At 34.5% G+C, this 26,196-nt stretch overlaps 1 protein-coding gene across 1 annotated transcript; it reads right to left on the bottom strand.

Moving 5' to 3' along the window:
* Positions 1–16,284: 16,284 nt before the first annotated feature.
* On the bottom strand, positions 16,285–17,884 carry LOC115432748 (ADP-ribosylation factor-like protein 4C). The gene is made up of 2 exons (XM_030153708.1): positions 16,852–17,884; positions 16,285–16,821 (listed from the first exon to the last, which is right to left on the bottom strand). Exon 1 carries the CDS (start codon positions 17,456–17,458, stop codon positions 16,874–16,876), a length of 585 nt encoding a protein of 194 aa, XP_030009568.1. The 5' UTR covers positions 17,459–17,884; the 3' UTR covers positions 16,285–16,821; positions 16,852–16,873.
* Between the last annotated feature and the right edge of the window lie 8,312 nt (positions 17,885–26,196).

Below are 26,196 nucleotides of genomic sequence, written 5' to 3'. Positions count from 1 at the left end.
TGCTTTTCACAAATTCATCCAAGGGGAGGGATTGAATTCTTTGGGGGGCTAGTTTCGATATTGTTTCATGTTTCATTCAGTTATGTGGAAATCAGGGGAACACACTTCACCTATTAGTGTTCAAATATACAGCGTGAAAAGAAAAGAAAAAAATACACAGATAGACGTGGAAGTAGACACGAGACAAACCCTCACAGCACAAATAATTAATGTACGTTTATGAGCTGGAGTCGGGCTGTTTTTAGTGTCTCCCAGAATCCCTTGGGAGAGTCCCGTTAGAGGGGGTCCCGCCCTCTGGATTACAGAGGTGAACGGTGTAATGTGTAATTTAACATGTTAATGACACGCTCCACTACACAGCTGTTATTAAAGTTATAAATGCGCAGCCGCTTGCCTTCAAATTTACCCTTAAGTTTTCCCACCTTTTTCCCATAAACAGTATATATAGGAATTAGAATATACACTGTACATAGGGGGGTCAAACATACGGCCTGAGGGCCAAAAGTGGACCACCAAAGGGTCAAATCCGGCCCGTGGGACTCATTTTAGTTCAGGTTCCACATACAGACCAATATGACCTAAAGTAAAATAATAACATAATAACAATAAACTATTCTTTGTTTTAGTGCAGAAACAGTAAAATGACATGAAAATATTTACATTTACCAACTATTCTTTGGCAAAAAAAAAAGAATAACCTGAACAAATATGGACAACCTGAAATGTCTTAAGAGAAGTAAGTGGAATTTTAACATTATTTTGTTTTTGTCTATCATTGTTGTGCATTTTTTGTTTTGGTTCTTGTTTATTTTAATTTTTATTTATTTCTGTTCATTTTGTTGATGTTTCTCGAATATTTGTAGGTGTTTCATTCTTGTTATTGTTCATTTTGTTCATTTTTATTACACTTTTTGGTTTATTCCTGTTCATGTTTCTCAAGTTTTTGTCGATTTTAACACAATAATAACAATTTTCTAAACAACCACAAACAACCTGAAAAGTCTAAGGAGAAGTAAGTGTAATTTTAACCATATTTTGCAACTCATAGTATTTTCCTTGGATTAATGTAAAAAAAAAAAAAAAAAAATGTAATGAAAATATTTACACACTATCCTTTAAACTGAACAAATATTAACAACCTGAAATGTCCTGGGAAAAATACGTGGAATATTCTGCCTGTTATTAAATGTTTTGTGTATTTGTAGATCCACTGCAATCTGTATGTTGTGTTAATAATAAGCTGCGACACTAATATTGTTTAAATTGCTCTTATTTTTCTTAAGAAATTTCAAGTTGTACATGGATGTTCAGGTTATTCATATTTTCATCAAGTAATTTTTCATACATTCTTCTTTTATTTTTCTTTTTTCCCTACTAAAACAGTGAAAAAATGTGTACAAAATTGTTATTTATGGGTTATTGTGTTATTATTTTACTGGCCCGGCCCACTTAAAATCATGTTGAGTTGTATGTGGAACCTGAACTAAAATGTGTTTAATATATAAAACCACTTCAAACCAGTTGTTCCCCTGTTTTTATACTGACCTGCAGATTTTAGAGCATAAATCTAATAATTCTTGCAGTATCGTAGGAGGTTTTATTCTTTCCAGTCCAATCGGATTTAGCCCAGCATCTGCATGTAAATATGTGTGTGTGCCGCATGTGAAATAATTGGCTTTGACAGCTGAAGAATCGAAGGAGAATCAGAGCTTCTGTACCGCCTACACACACAAACACATGTGAGTAAACTGGTCTCATTCCAGTCCACCTGCAAATGCTGCTGCGACTGGGAGACCATCAGTTTGGTTATCACTTAGTGTATACTGGATATTCCAATCGTGAACCACAAACTCATATGTGTTTGTTTTTTATCTGCTGTTAAATTGATGTTCATTGCTCCTGTAACAGTGACAAACATCTATTCTATTCTATTCTATTCTATTTACATTTCTGTCTGCTGTTAGCGCAAAGAATTCTTTTTTTATGTTTTCAGTATGTGTTCATTTTTTCTCTTAAAAAAAAAAAAAATGGAATGAGAATTAAAGGTGGTTAAAACATCTATTTTTTGGTGCCAAAAGTGACCATATTTGGACATGAGGGTGGAGCTAACACTATCTATCTATCTATCTATCTATCTATCTATCTATCTATCTATCTATCTATCTATCTATCTATCTATCTATCTATCTATCTATCTATCTATCTATCTATCTATCTATCTATCTATCTATCTATCTATCTATCTATCATACTTTATTTTTAACCCCGTTGTAGTGATTTCAAAATGAATTTAACCTTTTTCTCTTTGATTTATCACCCTTTCTTTTAATATTATCCTCTGAATTTTGGATTTTTAAGTCAAAATCAGGTATTTTCATGTAGATGTTCATAAACGCTCAGAGAAAATTCAAAGGTTATTATATCAAAACAGAGAAAACTGAAGAAAAATGACATTTTCATTCAAATCTATCATTAACGGAGCATAAACCCAGTGTGTCCATCCACTGTCATTGATTCAACTCCATGGGTTTTACTGGTGAATCAATGTTGTAGAAGATGACGGTGTTTCCATGTTCTTCAAGAGTTGCAACAACAGTGCTATTAAATTTACTTTTGACATAGTTGCTTTTGTGCAATAAAAACAATAAGGTTCCTTTTACTCTGAAACAAAACAAAAAAAACCCAGTTTATATGGAAGGAGGATGTGATTTTACATTGATAGAATCTGTAAAAGCCACTAAATCACTTTTCTTTGTGAGAGTTGTTTAGAATATGACTTCACTAAACGTTCAATTACATGTAAATCACAAGAAAAATTGAAATTTTCATGAAAACATATTATTATCTGAACATAAAAACAAGTGTCTCCATCCACTGTCATTTGTTAAAGTCCATGAATTTTACTGGTGAATCAATGTTGTAGAAGATGACGGTGTTTCCATGGTAACTACGGAGCCTCTGAATGTCCAAATGGGTCATATCTGATGATCAAGAAAGACGACAAACTGCATTTTACACCAATTATTTACATGTATTGATAAGGTTAGTAGATCACCCGGTATTAAACAGTTTAGATTAGTAGATGGTTTTGGTTTTTGAGGGTTAACAGAATAAGTGCAGGGTTATGGATGTTATTAAAACAATGAATTCTTCATATTTTTCATGTATTTTGCTCATTTTCTCCTCACTTTACAAGTATTTGTTCACTTTTATGCCACATTTCAAGGTTTTTGGGTTTATCCTACGAATGATTGAGGTAAACCTGCATTTTACACCAATTATTTATACGTATTAATAGGATTAGTGGATCAACGGGTCTTAAACTGTTTAGATCAGTAGATGGTTGTGGGTCGATGGTGGATGTTTAGGTCTTTATGGGTTAATTCTCTGGTTATAAAAGTCACAGATTTCAGCTTTGAAGCTTCCATTTAGCATTTACAGAGTGGTGGATTGCATAATTAAGTCTTCCTCCCTGGTCTCTAATTAAAATGGTAATGAGTAGGGTTGTGACGTCAGCGCTGACTCTCGGTTCACCCCGACATGACGGATCACAGCTGGATTAGCCTCCGTCTGAACCTCAAAAAAAAAAAAAAACACCCTCCAAATGCACTCAGACTGTGACAGAAGAGGAAATCCAGATCCAGAACCCACCGGAACAGCTGCACACTGAGAGAATTTGCATGTGAATGGAGCCACATCATTTCCACGGTGCTATTGATCCATTTGAAACAGATGAATAGACAATACGACGTGTTGATCAGAGCACAAATTATACACAGACTCTCAGTTATGGCTTACTCCTTATTAACATGTGATTCTTGAAATGTATTAACTGATCCAAGCATGTTTGAGCAGATTATCTAATGCAGGGGTGTCAAACATACAGCCCGTGGGCCAAAACTGGCCCAACGAAAAGTCCAATCTGGCTCGTGGGATGAGATATTAACAATCAGTTGTGTTAAAATCATTTTAGTTCAGGTTCCACATACAGATCAATATGATCTAAAGTAAAATTGAGGCAGAATATTGTTCAAATTGCACTCATTTTTCTTTTCTTAAATATCGTCAACTCCAAATTTTCCTGTATGTTCTTGTATAAAAAAGTAAAATTAAATTATGAAAATGTGCAAAGCTTTCTCAAAAATGTGAATAACTTGAACAGCCTGGATTTTTTTTATAGAAAAATAAGTGCAATTTTACCGATATCCTGCCTTTGTTTATCATTTACACATGTACATTACAATGTACAGATCACAGTGGATCTACAAATACACCAAACATTTAATAACAGGAAGAATATTGGTCAAATTGCACTCAATTTTCATTAGATGTTTCAGGTTGTTCATATTTGCTCATTGTATTCACATTTTTTGTAAAAGGATAGTTTGTAAATCTAAACATTTTCATGGAATTTGACATTTTTTTACACTAAAATACAGAGGAAGATTTGGGGTTGTCATTATTTATTGGTTATTATGATAGTATTTTATGGATCTGATGCACTTTGCATAGAATTGGGTTGAATGTGGAACCGGGACTAAACAGATTTTGACACCCTGTATTAGAGGTAGACCGATATATTTGGCCGATATATTGATTTTTTTCAGTATCAGCCATTGGCCTGCATTTTTTTTTTTGAAAGCCGATATTTGATCAGTAGTAAAAATGTTATATCATATTTGATCTGGCACCTGTGTGGGCAGCACTTGAAGTTCAATAAATGTTAAGAGTACTATGTGTACGTGTATTAATAATTTAATTTATAATTAATTAGAATTTTAAAATCATAATTATCTGAGTGTTTCAATTGTATTTTATGGTCAATGTGCTTTAAAAAAAAAAAAAAAAAACAGTCTTAAATTTCGACCTCAAAAATCGGCTGTAGATATTGGCCATTGCTAACCAATTTTTTTTTTTTTTTCCAAATTGGTATTAGCCTTAGAAAAACCCATATCAGTCGACCTCTACCCTGGATGCTAATATCTTCAGTGTAATATTTGCATTTCAGGAATTCATCCCATGGGCCGGATTTGAGCCGGCCGGTTTTGGCCCACAGGCCGTATGTTTGACACCTGTGCTATAAAGGGTTAACCTGCTGAACACCAAGATCAGAAAGACAAGGATCTGAAATCTGAAAATCCAATGATAACAAAACAGAAATCTTCAAATCTGAGTCCTGATGCTAACACTTATGTTTACGAAGCCTAAATAAGTTCCAACTGCATCAGATTTGACAGGACAGACCCAAACAAAACCCAGACCATAGACATCTGTGTGGTCTATAAACATTACCCTGTTCTGTTTCAGGTCATCAGACAGTCTTTATAAATGTTAAAGCCTCTGCTGACCCAACACCAGCGCCTGTTCAGACATTAAACACCAAACTGGACCCAAAGCAACAACACAAAAACACACCTGAAACTCTGCACACTGTCCAACAGTCTCACTGTATGTCCTCTCAGGTCTCTGCATTGCATCCCACAATGCATTATGGTCAAAGCTTGATCTTTGACCCTGTTATTCACCTTTACACTACTGTAAATAAAGCCCTTATTGGTGTTTCTCGGTCGTGTTAAAGCAGATTCATTACAGGCACCATCGTAAACACAATGACAGAGTATTGTATTAAAAATGTTCTCATTTGATACGTTTGGTCAGATTAAATTACTTATAGCTCTGAGGTACTTCAGGTACTTCTCCATCTATGCATCAAAATTACCCCAAAGTCTTCAGTATAGATTACATTACATTTGTGAAAGTGGAGAAAGCAGGTCACATCCACAGGTTCATCCATTTCTTCAATTCATTCAGGGAATTTAACAGAGTTACAGCTTGAATATAATAATAATAATAATAATAATAATAATAATAATAATAATAATAATAATAATAATAATAATAGGGTGTAACCAATAATTGGATATAAAATTTACTTTAGACCCATGAACTGCGAAAGGAATAGTTAATAACTGTTGATATGTGAACTATTTAAAAGGATTTATTATTGTTAATAAGGTATTATTCTCTGTTTATATCTGGTGATTGCATTTTATCATAATTCCAATACCATTTATTATGAAATCATTATGCAACAGCTGACCATTTACTTAATTATAATTAACTATACTTTTGTATATCTTAGATATAAAGCAAAAAGACTGCCTTACAAGGTTAATAGGTGCTTTATTCTGCATTTGATATGAAATCAGCATGAACAGGACATCTTAGGCATGATGTGTCCCAATATTTTTGTCTATATAGTTTATAAACATCAATATTTCCTTAAAGTTTAATGGGAAATGTGGCGAGAGTAGATGGTTAGTTGTGGTAGAAAATTATTATTTACAGTCAGAGCATGAAAAATATTCTAGAAATTTAGCGGTAGAACATTTAAAATCCTAGTCACGGATTAAAAAACAAAATCAATGTTGAGAGAAATTAAGTCAAAACCATTTTTGACACATTTTGAAAGCAAAGATAATTTAAACCAAACTAACCAATGCAACAATATTTATCCCAATATAAAACTATATTATGATATTTGTCATTACTATTTTTATCCCAGACCTGTTAGCAAAGAAACATCTGAATGCAACGTGTAACAATACTTTTATCCTCCTTTCACCTCTTGGAGATTTCTATCTACTCAAATCATGGTGAAAACAGGCCTCATGCATCAGATATTCCTTAGAAAAAGATAGTTTGGGCCATGTTCAACAATCTAAAAACCTGAACCAGAAACCATAATGCTCATCATCTTCCTCTCTTTCATTCTTTAGTGTTTGAAGCTTCTGCACGCTCAGCAGAAACCTTCACCCATCCTCCATTTTGGACGGAAATGTGAGGGAATATCATCCAGGAGAAAACACAGATAAAGCATGAAATCCTATTCAGAGCCACCCACAGATGCACATGGAGGAGCTGGGAACACTTAAAAGAGAAATGAAACCGGCTTTGTAAAAAAACAAACAAAAAAACCCAGTGTTGAATCATATTCAAGTGGACAAATGTATGTATATGTACATACGTATGTATGTATGTACATATACATGCATATATGTATGTGTCTGTACATATGTATGTACGTATGCATGTATATATGTATGTATGAATGTATATGTATGTATATTTAGCTCAAAGACCTAAACAACCACCAGTGACCAAACCTATCTACTGATCTAAACCATTTAATACCTGTTGACCCACTAATTCTATCAATCCATGTAAATAATTGGTGTAAAATACAATTTGTCATCTTTTCATGGTCATCAGACATGACCCATTTGGACGTTCAGAGGCTCTGTAGTTACTGTGGAAACACCGTCATCTTCTACAACATTGATTCACCAGTAAAACCCATGGAATTGGATCAATGACAGTGGATGGGCACACTTGGTTTATGTTCAGGTAATGATAGATTTTACTGACAAAGTCACTTTTCCCCTAACCTTTTGATTCGATACAATAACTTTTGAATCTATGATCTTTTACTACAACCTATCGACCTGATCAGTAAATTAAACACAAGAACATACCTGATTTTCTGTGTAGGTTCACATTTGCCCAGGTCATCATTCTTCTTGGTAGTTCTTCACGGTTCAACTGGACTGGTTTAGCTGTTTTAATAACCTTTCATCTCTCATCCAAGAGACTTCTTCAGTTCTTCAGAAATTAAGAAAAAATACTTGATTTTCACTGAAAGTGCAAAATTCAGAGGATAATATTATAACAAATGGTGATAAATCACTTGGGCTTGGGCAAAAGAAAGACCTTTTTCCACAACTAGAGTCACGTGAATAAAAAAAAAACAGAGGTTGATGGACGTTACAACAAGCAAAGAAGAGTTTTAAAAGAAACATGGCGTGGTATGTGTGGACACACCAGGAAACCAAATAATTTTTTACCCTTGGCGACAGTGGCCACAGGGTATTGTTTAATTTAGCATGGGATAGATGGGTAATATATAATAATAATGAATATATCTGTAAATCAACACAATATTTATGTTTGTTGCCATGTTTATGGAATGACTTCTCGTGTCATCTCGTAATAATAAACAAATCATCGCATTTGTGATTTAATGGAAAAACCGACAATACGCACTTCTGTTTTTTCAACAATTAGTAAATATCGGTGAAATTTTGCGCATATGTCCAAGGGAAAAAGTGACTATTGTCCTGAGTGGGTGTGGATATAAGGGGGCTGGTTGTTCAACATCACCATTTTAATCTAAACATATTACTCTTACCCATGTCCACTAGTCTCTTAAAGGGACGGTATGATGTTGGAACCTACGTGACATAGAAACAGGAAATGACTTGTTTTGTCTTGTTAATGAACCGTCTTTGGTTAAAATGTGGCTCCACCCACTTTGGGTTCACTTTTACCTCCATAATGATTCCAAAATGCCAACTTGAGGTTTTGGAACAATAGTTTGAAAAACAATGGATTATGTCTGGCTCCATTCACTTCTATTATTATTATTATTACAGCCCATGACAAAGACATTTCCTGAGTAAAAACACTGTATATAAATTATTTGGCTCGTTAACCCTTTGGGTACCCTTAATAACATCTCAGACATCCAGTCAAAAATATTTGTGTTCAGATATTTAACCCAGTACCCTTTGGTCTGATATCCACACACATTCTTCTTCTTCCAGACAGTTAATCCCACAGGAGACATAAAAATGGACTTATTTCAGGAGTACCGTGCAATTACATAAAACACATCTCCATCCATGAGGAAAACAACATTTTCGTCACCAATGATTACACTTTAACATGACAGCGGTTGAGCGTTACACAGACCATAATAAGACAGAAGGATGTAAACACAAAGGTAATTTTGGCACTTGAGTTAACAACAAGAATGGAAACCTACACTTTGGATGTTCTGTCACGACAAAAATGACTGCCTTTGTCTATTGAGATGTGTCTTTTTCTAGTAGTGCAAATCCTGAACACTGTGCTCATAAGTCAGTTTGAAACATTATACTGTATATAACGGAACAAAGTTCATGCAGAAATTTACATTATTTTGTTGTAAGTTAAAGGAAACGGCCATATTGTCAGAACTGGAGCCTCTGAATGTCCAAATGGGACATATCTGATGACCATGAAAAGACGACAAACTGCATTTTACACCAAATATTTACATGTACTGATAGAATTCAAGGATCAACAGGCATTAAACAGTGTAGATCAGTAGATGCTTTTGGTTGATGGTAGATGTTTTGGTCTTCAAGGGTTGAATGAACAATGCCATTTGGCTCAGCTGATATTGCACAGCACAGGTTATTTTCATTAAAACAGACAAACAGCAAAAAAATCTGCTTATATGAACCAAAGGTGTGAATTTATGTTAATAGAATCTACAAAAGCCAACAAACTACTAACCTAAGTAGATTTATTCAGAATGACTTTAGTTCAAGCTCAATTACATCTAAATCTTGAGGAAAAATGAGCTTTTTCAACAAAATATATCATTAAGTGAACATAAAATGTGGAGTCCCCCAGGGGTCTACTTTGGGACCTCTTTTGTTCAACATACATATGATTGTTTTGTGCCAGTTAATACGCAGCAAAAATGTATGCTACCATAATCGTACAGATGACACTCATATTTACACATTTTTACATATACATTTTGCCTAATTATTTGCGTGTATTGATAGAATTTGTGTATCAGCAGGTTTTAAACAGTTTAGATCAGTAGATACTTTTGGTTAGTGGCAGTTGTTGAGGTCTTTGAGTTAAATGGTTTAAGTCCTATCTTGACGACAGGACACACTTTTTTTTTTTTTGGCCTTGACATGTGGAGTCCCCCAGGGGTCTATTGTAGGACCTCTTTTGTTCAACATTTATGTGATTCCTTTATTCAGTTAATATGTAGCTAAAATGTATCCAACCATAATTATGTAGATAACACTCAGATTTACATATAATATATGATATATATATTTGACCTCAGTTATTTACATGTATTGATAGAATTAGTGGTTCAAAACACTTTAGTCAGTCGATGTTTTAGGTCGGTGGTGGCTGTTTGGGTCTTTGTGTGTTAAAGAAGCAGTGGAAAAGGCTGTTGTTACTTTAATTTGATGACACACGGCAGGTTTCAGCATGTTGTTAAAGCATTGGAGAGCTATTTTACAATGTGTGGATCTAAGTACATAATTTTCTCTGGTAACGTCTCTGATGATTTCTGGGAATTCCCCATCCTGAAGCTCTGAAAACCAAAAAAAAAAAAAAAAAAAAGAGCCAGACAACACACACAAAGTCAATTACAAAGAGTTTAATCCCAAAAATATTTTTTTTCTCTTTCCCATTTTGGCATGGTATACATTGTTTGGTCTTGCTGTATCTCGGCTGCACTACACTGTAATTTACATTGTTTGAAATTGTGGCTGTCATGCAATGTGGAACACACACAGCTCATAACTGTTGATAACTGTAGGAGGGGGAGGGGATGCCACGTTCGTATCACACTGGATTTACAGAAAATATGAAACTATTCTGTGAAATTAAAACATTCAAGTCCGTCCCCAGTGCTAAATTACATGTAGAGCAGAATATTCAGCAGCATATTCATATTATGTTAAACAACCACAATCGGTGCTATTGTAAACCGACTAGCATGCTGCGCTTTAAAATCCATAACCAGCGTTATGATAAAGGGGACGCCAAGCTGCGGCGACAATATTCATCCTGTTTATTTAGTTTAGTGACATGAACGTGGCCTCTTAAGACAACACACCATATTCATTATTCAACAGTCCTGTTATTTGTCTACTGTCGGCTGATAATGTACTCCTGACAAATTCAATAAGGGTAACATTATAAAGGATTCATAAATGCTTCATAATTAGATTGTAATCACTTTATACATCAGTAATAAGCTGTTACAACACAAAAGTAAATAGTGAGTCCATCTTTCCCTTTATATCAACACTTCAACCTGATATGCTACATTTTTACCCACCATGATATTAAAATCAAATAACTCGCCTTTGAAATATCAAAATAAGTGACTCGTACAAGTTAAATAATGTGCAGTTTAACAAGTAATTTAAGTTCACTATTTAAATTTCCAAATTTTATTATGTTATGTGTGGAATTGTGTGTTCTTTTAGCTTTAGCTTACTAATTTCTAGCAAAATGGACATTTAGCAAGAAGTGCATCATCAAACAATGTCTTTAAGAGCAAAGAGAGGATTTTATATAATAGGTTATGGTGCCATTTGGGTTACCAGTTTGGTAACATTAGACCAGCAATAATTTAATATAAACAATAAGCTTGTTTACATGAACAAAAAAATCTGATAACTGGGAGTAATCAGGTAATTGTAATAGATCTGACACGTTTACATGCACTTAAAAAATAATCAGAAAAACACGGGTTTAGATGTTTCAGTTCATTATCGGATTTCTTTCTCATTTCCTGTTACTGTCTTCAGCTCACATTTGACTACATCACTTCCATTTTCTAAAACTTAATTGTTTTCACATGTGCAGAAATAAAACAATGAAATGAATCTGAATAACAGGTATATATGAAGACGTCTAAGTATTGGAAAGAAAACAAGGTCTGTTAATCTGATTTCTCATAATCAGATTACTGCTGTTATCTGATAAAACACATCCGATATTCTGTTTACATGATCATAAATAATAAGTCCATAAATCTGATAATAATCAGATTTTATTGTCAATGTAAACGGGGTCAACGCTTCTGTAACTCTAAGATAAATTTGCCGGTAAAAGGGAAAGATGCCTTTGTGGATGTTCATGCATGATGCTCCATTTTGGTTGATATCTAATATAATTATTAATCTAATTCTAATTCTATTTAACACTTCACAAGCCTCTCTTTTGCCTGTTACAAATGGTGGTAATTCATTTGAAAATGGTTAAACACAATACAGTAAAAAAAAAAAAAAAAAAAAATACTAATAATAAAATAAATTAAAGTGACATGATCCTGCTGAAAAAGTGGGCCTAAACAAATACATAAAATGCTATTACTCTGTTACAATAAACAACCTTATTACAAACCATTCATAAATGCTTTATATGGGTGTCCTTATTCTAGAGTTGTACCATTAAATATATGGGTGATAATGTCAACACTTTAGAGGTACAATGTCTTAACCCAAAGTGATAAATGGACTGTTGAATCTGTTTTGGTGTGTCACCCGTTAACATATCATTCATCTAGAGAAAAGTTTAGCAATAAACATCATTCACTGAACAGCAGCTGAACAGGTTCCAGCCTGTTGGTTTGTTTTTTTTCAAAACATCATCTTTACAGGAAGACACTTAATCCTCATCACTGCCAGCAGACCGACCCTGTAGAATGCACTCAGAAGTACTATTTAATACTTTTTTAACAGCTCAGAGGAAAACCTGATACCAAACCTACATATTTATACTGCTGGGCAAAAGGAATGGAATCTAATATCATTGCAACAACAAGAAATTACTGAGATTTCTGCTGATTCTATCCATGAATTCTAGTTATACTCTATGCTGACGACTACATGGTGTTATTCTTTAATTTGCTGAAGAATATTGCAAGCATTTGGTGGATTCAAAATGTATAAATGCTGAAACGCTGATGAATTGTGTGTGGCTTAGTTAACCTAAATCACTTTCAGTTTTATTCCAGAAGGTTTGCATGAAATCTCCTCCAGACATCAACATCTTTCATCAAATCAGAAATGGATTAAGTCATTGGTTGCACTTAAAGCGACACGTTTCCCATTAAATCAATCATGATGTTAAAAGTTAAATTGAAAATCTAGAGTCGTCTTCATCCAAGATGGAGACGAGAGTTAAAACAGGGTCAAAATAAGGTTCAAAAAGTGGTCTGGAGACCTGATGACAAGGAAATGGAAAATACAAAAAAATCAAAAAGCAATGAAATTAACCCTTTAGGCGCCAGAGTTTTTTTCCTATTAAATTTTAATATCAACATTTCAAAAAGCTGTATTTTGGAAGTGTTTAGAGATAAAGTCATAATGTAAATGAGAAAAATATTAGGTACAATGATGGGTGTAAATGTACTCATCTAATTTGCATATTGTGACGTCACAGGGTGGTGGCCATATTGGATTGCGTAACTTTCAGTAAAATTGAACTTTGAACATATTTACATGGAAGTTTTCTTTGTGTTTTTGTTTTTTTTGTCATCTTATCCTTAAAATAAACAAATTTAAACATTAGTAAAAAAAATAAAATGCAGGAAGTTTTGCTAGCTTTTTAGCCAAATCTGTCCTTATGTATCCAAACTAAAACTAAATCAACTTTACTTATTGACTAAACCAGCTCTAGACCACGCGTTAAATTGGACTTTCTTCCTCACTTTGAATAGAAACATGTCCTGAAATGGTGTTAGGATTGAAAAGGTACATGTCCATCATCTATTGGTGGGAGGTGGTAACAAGATTTAGGAACTCTGTCTGGAGTTATGATGGTCTGTTTCATTCAGTTATGTTACTTATCATAATATAGTGACTTTGGCGCTTAAAGGGTTAATTCGCTTTGAGATGCAGCTTGTTAATGACCAAAACTATCCAGATCAAATATATAAAACTGGAATTCACCTTGGTTCAGACTTTTTTTAGGTGTGAAAAAGCCCTGAAACTACCAGGGAGCTACATTAACATCTGAAAACCACGGTGTTTGAAGTAACAAACAGAGTCTTCAGTATCGACCGGATGGATCAGAGATAAAACGCTCAGTTATACAGAATGAATCAGCTGTTCAGGAGTTTCTTCAATATGGCTGCCACTCAAAGATGTTTCTCTGGGAAAGACACAGCACTCTTAAAAGTGTGAAAATAAAACAGTGGGGGAGATGGAGCGTAATGTTTTCGCGAGGGAATCATCTTTGGTTGAACAACCCGTCACATAAAAAAACACCAGCATCAGTGCATCAGTGCATCAAGAATCATATTTATAACAGTCTCACATCTGTGCACTTCAGAAAACATGGACATTTTCATGGAAATGTCCCCGAGTGAACAGCCCTATTAACCCTTGTACGTTACAGTCTGATTTTTTTTACATGACCTCAGCTCCTACAACAGGTCTGTAATAAACTGTGATACCAAAACACCACCCGTCAACTCCTTACAGACAAAAAATATTATTAAATCTGTTAAAATTGCAGTTTGTACAGTTATGACTCCTTAAAATCAGGCTTTTCACCCCTAAAGACCCAGTGCTACTTTTGTGGCAATTCCCAAATGAATTTTTTTCTCTCTGTTTAGCCTTTAAGTGATTTATCAACATTTATTCTAATATTATCCTCTGTATTTTGTATTTTTCAGTGAAAATCATGTATTTTCCGATATTTAATTGACTGATTATGTAGATGTTCATACAAGCTCAGATTAAAGTTGTTTATTCTGCCAAAAACAGAAAAAAACTGAAGAAAAAGTGACTTTTCAGCAAATATATCTATATCTATCTATCTATCTATCTATCGATCTATCTATCTATATATATAGATAGATAGATTGATAGATAGATAGATCGATAGATCGATAGATAGATTACCATTTATTATAATATTATCCTCTGCATTTTGCAAAAGATCCTAGTAAATGTAAAGGTTACTAGATCAAGTCAGACAAAAATAAGGAAAAAGTCGATTTTTCAACAAATTATACTATAACTGAACATAATATAAACATCTCTATCCACTGTCGCTGATCCAACTCCATGCGTTTTTACTGGTGAATCAATGTTGTAGAAGATGATGGTGTTTCTATGGTAACTACAGAGCCTCTGAACATCCAAACGGGTCATATGTGATAACTAAACTAAAGTTTACACCAATTTTTTACATGTATTGATAGGATTAGTGGATCAACAGGTATTAAATATTTTACATCAGTAGATGCTTCTGTCGCCAGTGGATGTTTAGGTCTTTAAGAGTTAAATTAAGAGCATTAACTTCAAAATTATCAGGCCACTGTTTCTGTTCGTCCTATGGGGAAAGTGCATGTATTTTCCTGAGCTCTGGTCCTCTATTGTGCAGGAGTATGAGTATGCATGTCAATGGAAAAACCTGCACGCTGTGAAAAAAATCACTCAAATGCTGGGTTCAGGTGTTTTAACAGAACAGTGGGTTAAAAACAACTAAACCAGGGCTGTCGAACTCATTTTAGTTCAGGAGCCACATTCAGTCCAATATGATCTGAAGTGGGTCAGACCAGTAAAATAATAACAGAATAATATATAAATAATGACAATGACAAACTTTCCTTCATGTTTTACAGTGAAAAAAGAAAAATTACATGACGAAATTGCTTACATTAACAAACTGTCCTTTGCACAGATTACACTTGTGCCAGGGTAATGTCAAAATATTTTTTTAATAGTTTGTTTTTAACGTTTTGGTACAACTTTTATGTATTTCACCAATTTAAGCCATAAACAAAAATACAAAATACTCAATAACTGTACTATTTTTTAACCCTTTAAATGCCAAGTTTGTGTTTTGGATGCAAAAGACACAAAAACTTTTTTTCCCCAAAATATTGCATAAAAATTGGATTAGATATTTTTTTATTTTAGCAGCGTGGTATATTTCAATCATTAAAAGCAACATTGGTTAATATGCATTATTATTTTTTCTTCTAGGTGAAATGATAAATGCATGATCTGTGCTGTAGTAATGTCAAAAATATTTTTTTTTCGTAGTTTGTTTTAACTTTTTTGTAATTTTTTTTTGTTTTTTTGTATTTTATCAATTTGAGCCATAAACCAAAATACCCAATACTCAATAACTGTCAAATTTGTAACCCTTTAAATGCCATCTTTGCAATGTAAACAAACCATATTTTTGATGCAAAAAACTTTTTTTTCCCAGTATACTACATAACAATGGGATTTTTAAAAATGTTTTCATCCTGGCATGTCAGTGATTAACAGCAGTACTGGTTAATATGTACTATCATTATTTTTTCTGCTAGGTCAAATGATAAATGCATAATCTGCGCAGTGCCACGGTAATGTCAAAATCATTTTTCATAGCTGATTTTGTAACTTTGTTTTTTTAATATTTGTTTGTATTTCATCAACTTGAGCTGTAAACACAAATACCAAAGACTCAATAACTGTTATATTTTTTTAAACCCTTTAAATGCCATGTTTGTAATGTAAACAAACCATATGTCTGATGCAAAAAACACACAAAAAATATTTTTTATTATACTACATATAAAAATTGGATTTTTTTTTTTTTTTTTTGCAGCCACGTATGTCAATAATTAACAGCAGCATTGGTTAATATGAATTATTATTTTTTGCGCTAGATCAAATGTTAAATGCTAAAATGTGTAGATGCGCATTTTTTAGTCGCTTCAGGGATGGGTGATAGTGTAGTAATTTTCCTTTGTTTTTTATAATGTGTGGATTTTAGTGGCTGGGTCAGAATTTTAAAAAAAAATCATGCAAAAATGAACAACTTTTGAATTCTGCCCTTATAGAAATTGTGAAAAATAATATGACTTTTTAAAAGATGAAGTGCATCTGTGCATAATACGCTCACCTGGATACTGGAAGGTTAAAGGGAAGCACAAGGGTTAATAGTCGCTGTACAGGGACTCAAACTACCTACAAATCCATGGGTTTTTGCAGATCTCATTCATTCTGTGTCATCAAATACAGATGTTGAGGTTTACCTTGGATTGGTCTTTTCTCAACAGTCCTTTAGTGACTGGTTCCCACGGGTTGTCATGGAAATGTGTGTTTGTGGGTGACCTGCTTCATACTGATGATGCCCGTTCTATGTTGTTGTATTTCTATGATGCCTGTTCTGTGTTGTTGTATGTCTAGGGGCTTCTCCTGGTGCACGCTCATCACTGCCTCTTCTTCTTCTGCTTCAGTGACTTCCTCCTCTTCACTATCATCTCGTACAGTTTGTCCATCCCTTCATCCAGACCTTCTCCGATGATGGCGCATGCGGGCTGGACGTGGTACGGCGTGGACGGGCTCAGCTCCGCCAAGGCCAGCTGCCTCTCGATCTCCCCCACGTCCAGAGCCCGGGGCAGGTCCTGTTTGTTGGCGATGACCAGCAGGGGGGTCCCCTGGTTCTCCGAGAACCGGGTGATCTTATGCAGCTCGGTCCGGGCCTCCTCCAGCCTCTCCGCGTCCACGGAGTCCACCACGTACACGATGCCGTCCGTGCAGCGGCTGTAGGGCTTCCACAGGGGCCGCAGCTTCTCCTGGCCCCCCACGTCCCAGAAGTGGCAGCTGATGCCCCGGGAGGCCCCCGCGCCCCCGAGCCGGATCCGCTCCGTGTTGAAGCCGATGGTCGGGACCGTGTTGACGAACTCGTTGAATTTGAGCCGGTACAGGACGGTGGTCTTCCCCGCAGAGTCCAGACCCAGCATGACTATGTGCAGGGACTGGAAGGAGGCCAGGTTGGACAAACTCGTCCCCATGTTGCGGTGTTGTTGTTGCGCGCGCGCTCCACGCACACGGTCCACGCAGCGACGCAGATTCCCGCAGGATAGTGGGTTTAAATGGGATCCATCACTCCCACGGGTTCAGTCAGAGAGAAAAGGTGCAAGGGGGAGTGGGGGGGACAGAAACAAATCCACGCTTCCCACGTTGAGCATCAGACGTGCAGGGCGCAGCCTCCGGTTGCGCGGCGGCACTCCGGCAGGAAGACGAGCCGCAGCATCCCTGGACCCACTCCAGCACTCACATCACACTGGGCTCCGGTTCTGGACCCTGAGCGACCTCCCCCCCTCCCTGTTCCACGACGGGTGCATCACGCGTGGTCCGGTGTCACATCATGTTTGCGTCTCGTGCGGGGACGCAAACACGCACTAGAGCTGGGGTTTGACGCGTGGACCAGCCTCTGTGGGCTGGAAGAAATAAGACACGGGCTTTTCCTGTGGAGTTCCCAAAATAAAAGCCTGGAGCACACGGTTTAAAAAAAAATCTGTAATTTAACAGAATTTTCACCGTTTACTTTACAGATTTTTCCTGTATTTTCAAGATACAGGAAAATATCAATGAAATGACAAAAATAGAGTGTAAAATAAAACTGTAGATGTGAATAACCAAAAAATTTCAGTTTTTCAATTTTTTTTCTTTTTACACATAAATACAGTTAAAATACATTTGCAAATGTATCATAATTTCACAAATATTTCTTTTCTATTTATGAGATTAAACTGTTAATTTAAAGTTTAATACTGTTTGAAAAAAAAAAACAAAAAAAAAACCAAGATGAAATTACTGACACACTGTAAGACCGGAAGTTGCATTGACTAAAATGCTTTAATTACAATGTACTTAAATGATTTAAGTTTTATGACATTACTATAAAATGTTCAGTATATTTTACTAATTTGTAGACATAGTTGAAAGTATGAAAAGGTTTAAGCTGAATGGATTTAAATCACTAAGTTTTAGTCATGACCACACTTTTTTTTTTATCTCTGCATTGCATTGTGGGTATTGGGTATATTGTTGAAAATGTGTTATTTTTATGTGCAGGGGTTCTGCGGGGTTGTGGTGTTAGTGTTAATTTTGACTTAATTTGTATATTGCAATGTTTATTACCCTTTTTGTGTTTGTTTTTTTAGTTTTTTAGAGCTGCACCATGAGTGACAGCCATAGGCCAAACAATAGCTTTCCTGATCAGATATATACAATAAAATTTTGATGTCTTGCCAAATTATAATCCCTTCCTGAACTGCCAAATGCCCATGAGACAACTTCCATCCATGCTACAATATAATAAGTTGAATAACTGTACAAAGCCCTTAATATTGCAAGTCAACTCAGACTTGAGTAAAGTGAACTGATGGTATTAAGTCTAATAATTATACAAAGCAATTGACACTGCAACAAATTTTAAGTTAAATTTAGTGTATTGTACTTAAAACAGCAATTCCATTCATATCAAACATTTAAGTTTAATACACTCAAGTTTTCATTACTTGTTACTTAAATTTTTTAAGGCAACGTGTTACCTGAGATTTTTTAAGTTAACTCAACTATCTGATCTTACAGTGCAATTGACCGTAAAAGAAGCATTTGTTCTTGAAGTTTAACAAGACTTGTTTGTTAATTGACAAATATCTTGTGTAATTACGGAAGGTTCACAACAAAAATGTTGAATAAATGTACCTTTGTAAATGTATAACATGTATAAGCACTGATAAACTGTCCAAATACAGTTTTTATCAGTGGATTGTACAACTTAGTGTCACTGAAAAGTGTTTATATATATAATTATAGGTAATTTGATTGTTTTAATACATGAAAATATTCTTTATTAAACATTAAAAAGTAAAAAAAAACTATGCTAAATCTCATGTAAAGTTAGGGCAAAAAAACTGTATTTTACTTATGGAAAATTACCGTATTTTATGAGATGGTTATTTTCCGTTATTTAACAGTATTTTTTCGGCATCCCTGTTGCTGGAATAATACTATTCTTTTACGATTTTTTTTTTTTTTTTTTTTTTACAGTGCAGGACAACAGTGAATAAAATATGATCTCCAACGAGTCAGAGCAGTAAAATAATAATAACATACTAACATATAAATAATCACAACTACAAGATTTTACGGTGAAATCAAGTCAAATTATATTATGAAAATGTTTACATTAAAAACTATCCTTTAAAAATGTGCATAACACCAACAATCTGAAACCTCAAAAGAAAAATAAGTGCAGTTTTAACAAATATGAACAAAATATAAGAACAAAACAAGCACAAGAATGAACAAAAAAATAGCAAAACACCATCAAAATTATGTTACATTTGCAAATATTTAAGACATTTCAGGTTGTTCATATTTGTTCAGGTTATTCACATTTTTATTCACAGATCAATATGATCTCAAGTATACTGGACTAGAAAAATAATAACATAATAGCCTATAAATAATGGTAAAAATGGACATAAATTTGAGAATCATCCACAAAATTATGTCAAAATTACATTTACTTTTCACTTTGTTCATATTCATTCAGATTATTCGTGTATTTTTACACAAATATAAAGAGGAACATTTGTAGTTGTCATTATTTATTGGTTAATATAATAGTATTTTACTGGTCTGACACATATTAGACCATATTGTTGGACAAAAATTTTGAGAAACTTGAACAGAAATAAACAACAAATTAAAAAAAAAAAAATACAAATACAAATATGAACAAGATAAACAATAACAAGAATGAAACATGCACAAAAATTAAGAAACATGAACTAAGTTAACATAAATAAGCCAAAAAATTACATAAAATGAACAAATATGAACATAATAAATAATAACAGGAACAAAAATGAACAAAAATTTGAGAAACATCAATAAAATGATGTCAAAATTGCACTTACTTCTCTTAAGACATTTCATGTTGTTCATATTTATTCAGTTTATTCAAATTTTCATAATGTAATTTCACTTTTTCCCCACTAACACCAAGTCAAAAATTTGTATAAAATTATTTAAAGGGTAAAACAGTTTGTAACTAAACATTTTTCTGTCTTTCACATTAGGAGAACATTGGGGTTGTTGTCTTTTATAGGTTATTATGCTATTACTTCACTGTAATGAGCCACTTTAGATCATATTAGTCTGTATGTGGAACCTGATCTAACATGATTTGAACATCACTTCTTCAACTCACGCTAACGTTTGCTGTCAAATTTTATTTTGAAAATCCTCCTGTGTTGTGTTTCCTTTGCTGACCCCTAGTGGTTGCATCTGGAACTGCTTTATGATGAAAACACAGGGGCTACATGTGCACATACAGGATAATGAATGGTGTTGATACTATTCTGCACCACGTATGTGAAAACTAAATATAAGTTCAAATATGAGTCTGATAATATTTAAAAAAAACAAAACAGCTCCATATGTTGACAGCTGTGTGAAAAAGTACAATTACATAAACATTTTTATATTTACAAACTATCCTTCAACAAAAAATGTGAATAACCTGAACAAATATGAACAATATAAAGCATATTGAGAAATAAGTGTAATTTCAATATTATTATTCCTATTGTTAAATGCTTTGTGTATTTGTAGATCCACTGTAAGTTGTAATGCACATGTGTCAATGATAAACTGAGGCAGACTATTGTTAAAATTGCACTTATTTTTCTGAAAACATTTCAGGTTGTTCAAGTTATTCACATTTTTAAGGAACCTTTGTCGATGTGAATATTTTGTTCATGTAATTTGACCTTTTACATTGGTTTTTAGTTTGTCATTGTGGATGTTTTCATGATTTAATATTTTTAATTGGACCAAAACAAAAAGAAAACTTGGTGTTCTCATTATTTATTGGTTATTTTGTTATTATTTAACTGGTCTGACCCACTTTAGATCATATTGGACTGAATGTGAACTTAACTAAATTGAGTTTGAAAGCCCTGGACACACACTAACATTCACTTAGGATTCATGCAGTAGAACAACCACTAGATGGCAGCACAGCATCACATATAAGTCAGTTGAGGAAACTAACCCATGCAGCTGCAGTCCTCTGATATTTACAGTATGACTGGAGAATTCACCACAGTACATGAGTCAACTCCAACTGTTCATGACTAAATATTAGGGTTAAACATCAATATGTATGTTTAATATCTGAGCCGGAGTTTGGAGATTTGTTTTAGCTTTTAATTTATCTGTAAAATTGATTTGTTTCTTCCATTTTACCATTGCGTTATACAGTCCTGTGTAAAAGTCCTGTTCCAACATTCTGTTTGTTGGTTTATTAAAGTTCTAATGTCCACACATATGCATTTGCCAGTCTATAAGATCCAGTTTGGATATATGTGAAGGTTGTACAACAGTAAAAACAAATGTTTCAGGGAAAAAAAAACAGCTTCTATGAACCAAAATTCTGGTAACAAAATGACAAGAAAAATAATAAATCAACAGAATAATAAACAATCAGACAAAGTAGCAAAAATGACCAAAATAATTGACAAAAAGAACAAAAATAATCAACAAAATAAAAAAAAAGAGAGAAAATTAACCAAATTTAAAATAATTGATGACTCAACAAAGTGACCCAAATAATCAACCAAATAAACAAAAGAATCAAGAAAAAGAATCTAACTGATAAAGAAAATCTACAAAAAGATTACAATAATCAACAAATTGAACAAAAATGAATAAAATGATAAAAAAAAAATACCGAAAAGAACAAAAATGACCAAATCAATCAACAAAAACAAAAAATAATCTGCAAAATGAACAAAAATGGAAACAAAAAATAAAGAAAATGAACAAAAATTACCAAAATAATCAATAAAACCAAAAAATAATCAGCAAAATGAACAAAAATGAATAAAATGATCAACAAAATGAACAAAATAAACAAAAGACAATAAAATAATCAGCAAAATGAACCAAAATAACCAAAACAAGAAAAATAAACAAGAACAAAACGAACTGAATATCAGTGGATTTGTTTGTCGTTTGTCCCTAAAATGCTACATGTTCTGACCTGAAGAAAAGAATAAAACCTCTGGAGCAGAAACAGAGGATCAGTATGAGGTTAGAGGTGGAAAAAATGCATAATGTCGTGTGTGAAGGACAAAGGCGAAGCTACGACAGAGTCAACACTTGGAAAACACTCAACATAAATGCACATGAGCATTGACTCATCCATATGCATCACATCCACATCCACAGCTGCAACGGCCCCACAGTGGAACAACGCCAACTGTGGATCGACTGCACAACAGCGATAACAATATCCAACAATACTGCACGGAAAAGCCACCAATTAGAAAAGAATAATGTTAGCATCGTTATCCACCACATACACATCTGTCAGACTCTGTATTAAGATTCAGTCTGGATACATGTGACGTAAGTACAGCAGGAAAAAAAAGAAGATTCAGGAAAAAACAGCTTCTAGAAAACGTCTTTAACCCTTTAGTTCAGACAATATGAGATTTACAGCGATCGTTTTTATAGGTTTAATACCAGGAACTAATTATAAAACGAAAATCAAAATGAACCACAAATCAAAAAAGATAAACAACATGAAGTCATTTGTGAAGGCAGGGCACTTTCAAATTTTTTGGGACTGTGCTAAGATTGGTGATAAACATAATTAACATAATAGGAATAAACTTACCATTTGATTTTATTGTGAATTACTTGGGTAACCTACCACACGAGATGAGGAAATCTGACCCATACCTTTTGTTAATAAAATTAGCAGGGGCAAAAAAAGCCATAACTGGAAAATGGATGTGCGAAGATCTCCCAACACTTTTGGACTGGACACATGTTGTGAATGAAATTTATGACATGGAAAGGCTGAACTTCTCATTAAGACTCACTGCTGACAAATGTGAGAAATATTGGGAAAAATGGAATGTGTATGTTAATCAAAGAAATCCTTGAACCTGTGTAATCTTATACTTATATATGATTATTTTGACTTTTTTTGCCTAATTTGTCCTAAACCTGTCTGTATTTTATTTGTCTAAAGGTTGAACCTAGATGCTCTAACTGTTGTGGTCTGTTTATTTATTTATTTTTATTTTATTCTGTATACTGTAAAATTTGGAGGTAAAAATAAAGTATATTAAAAAAAAACAAAAAAAAAACATGAAGCCAAAACGAAAAAAAAAAAAAAAAAATGCTATTATCAACAAACTGAACAAAAACAGACAAAATAACTCACAAAATGAAAACATCCAGGACACGACATGTTGAAACTGTCAAGAATTTAGTTTTTTTCTTTTTAACAACAAAAATCATTTGCATGTGTTTGAGTCTGTCTGATGCAGCCACACATTTTAGAAACACAAAAAAGTGCATTTCATGATAATATTTGAGATTGAATAATATTTTACGGTGGTCTAGAAACCTTTGTCCACTGCTGAATATGTTTGTTTGTTTTTATCTTTGTTTATTGTGTTTTTCTTCCATTTCATTAACAGGAGGTGTGCTGAAGATGGATGGAAAATGTCAATATTTTTTAAATCCAAACACATCAGAACTAAACAAATGGGACCAAAAAATGACTTTGAAGCCACTTTTACTCAGAGATCCTGGAAAAAAGGCGAGATGGTGATCCCACCTTTTTTCCACCACTGACTCATTTCCACAGCCAAGACAAAGGAGTAACAGAGGAGAGACAGGCTGGACTTTTACACAGCGGACCTGTGTTCCCCAATCAAAGGGGCGGTGACGCGACGCAGCATATAGTGTGACGCGTAAGTTGCGTGTTTTAAAATACCCCGAGCACAGCGGTGTCACTAACCTCTACAGAGTTGGCCCATCTTTCACCGTTCCACAAATGTTAGCATGAATAGTCCTTCGCCCCAAGTGACAACAGCTGACAGATGTTAGCGTCTCCCCAGTTCCACATCTCTCTGGTTGTGTTGATATGCTTGTTTACTGTACACTGCCTGCACTCATTTTTTAAATCCCCCCGGTGCAGGGGTCACACACACAATATGTCATCAAAACGTCACACCTTGGTTGTGGAACAAGAGGTGTTCCTTTTCCATAACGTTCCTGAATCCTGAGTCCACCTTTATCACGGCTCTGTTACTACCTCCAGAGGCGCCACAGAGCCATGACAGAGGTGGGACCACATGAGCCACCATTTCACACCTGTTTTAGTACATGAGGCGACAGCTCTTTGAAAGCTGTGGAATGATCTCCCCCCATACCTACGGTCCATGGACTCTGTTGAGACGTATAAAAAGCATCTTAAGACAATATTGTTCAGGCAGGCATTTTAATTCCTAACTGACTCAGGGCTCCTACAAACGACCGCACTTTATGTATTTGTATTTATTGCATTTTAAATTGTATTTGACTGTATCTTTAAATTGTATTTTAATTGTATTTTGCACTGTAAAGCACTCTGTGACTCTCTGTCTGTGAAAAGTGCTCTATGAATAAAATGTACTTACTTACTGACTTCCTTCGTTTACACAGACGTCGTTCTGGAATAAAGGTGAAATATTCCTGGAACAGAAGTGCTGTGTAAAAGGGGCTAAATATTCACGAAAGTCCTTAAAACCATCATGTTCCTTTACTTTCAGGACATCTTGTGTGTGTGTGTGTGTGTGTGTGTCTGTGTGTGTGTCTGTGTGTATGTGTATACATGGTTAATCAAAAAGAATGAACCGATATCATGATGCACTGCTTCAGTTCTCAAGCATCGTCATGGAATGAGTCAGTGTCCATTTGAAACAGGACTTTTCTAAGTTTTGAATGGCTCCCACAGGGGCACCAGGGTCTGAAGGGGGCCCAAGACCTTGGTCTTTGTGCTTGGTCTGTGAGATCCCCAGACCTCACCATGTGTGATTTTTTCTTGTAGGAATACGTAAAAAATCACGTTTATGTTCCACCACTACCCACTAACCTTGATGACCTTGAACATCAAATAACAACAGCGATCAACTCAGTGGATCGTGATATACTGATACGCATCTGGGAGGAATTCGGTTATCACACTGATGTTGTCTGTGCTGCAGGTGGTGGACACACTGAACACTTGAAAGACAGGAAATAACAGCTGATTGTGAGTACAATACTTGTGACTTGGATGGAGTTTTCTATTGCTTTTCCATATTAAAATATTGCGTAATGAAATCAGTTCATTCTTTTTGAATAACCCTGTATATATACTTCTAAAACCCGTCAGTACAACATGAAAACTGACAAACAGAATCTTTTTTTTTTTTCTTAAGACCAAAAATTGACTTATGAAGATTGTTATGAGGACAACGATGATATATATATATATATATATATATATATATATATATATATATGTATTTTTTTTTTTATCTGTGTAATTCCATTTGCATTAAGTGTGAACCTGTGAGGAACAATAACACCCTCCCACCCCTAAATAAATAAATAAGTGAACAGACCCTTGTTGATTTCCATCTTCGACACCTGCATCCACACTCCTTGTCTTTGCACCAAATGAATCCAGACCCCGCAGCGTTTCCTCCTCAGGAAACACTTAAAAGGCTCCATGTCGTCGTGTGTTACCTGATGAACATCAAGCAGACGATGGAATAAATTAGATGGGAATCAGTGACGGAGCCTGTTGTTTAATGGATGAGGGACAAGTGGGTGAGTGGGCGCCGTCTGAGTGACACTCAAGCCTGTGGACAATGACAGACAATGGGAAAGGAGAACAATTACG

This window comes from Sphaeramia orbicularis, chromosome 2 (genome assembly GCF_902148855.1).
Source record: "Sphaeramia orbicularis chromosome 2, fSphaOr1.1, whole genome shotgun sequence".
Taxonomy (NCBI): Eukaryota; Metazoa; Chordata; class Actinopteri; order Kurtiformes; family Apogonidae; genus Sphaeramia; species Sphaeramia orbicularis.
The sequence above is the reverse complement of the archived record's forward strand: the minus strand, read 5'-3'. Positions and strand labels throughout refer to the sequence as shown.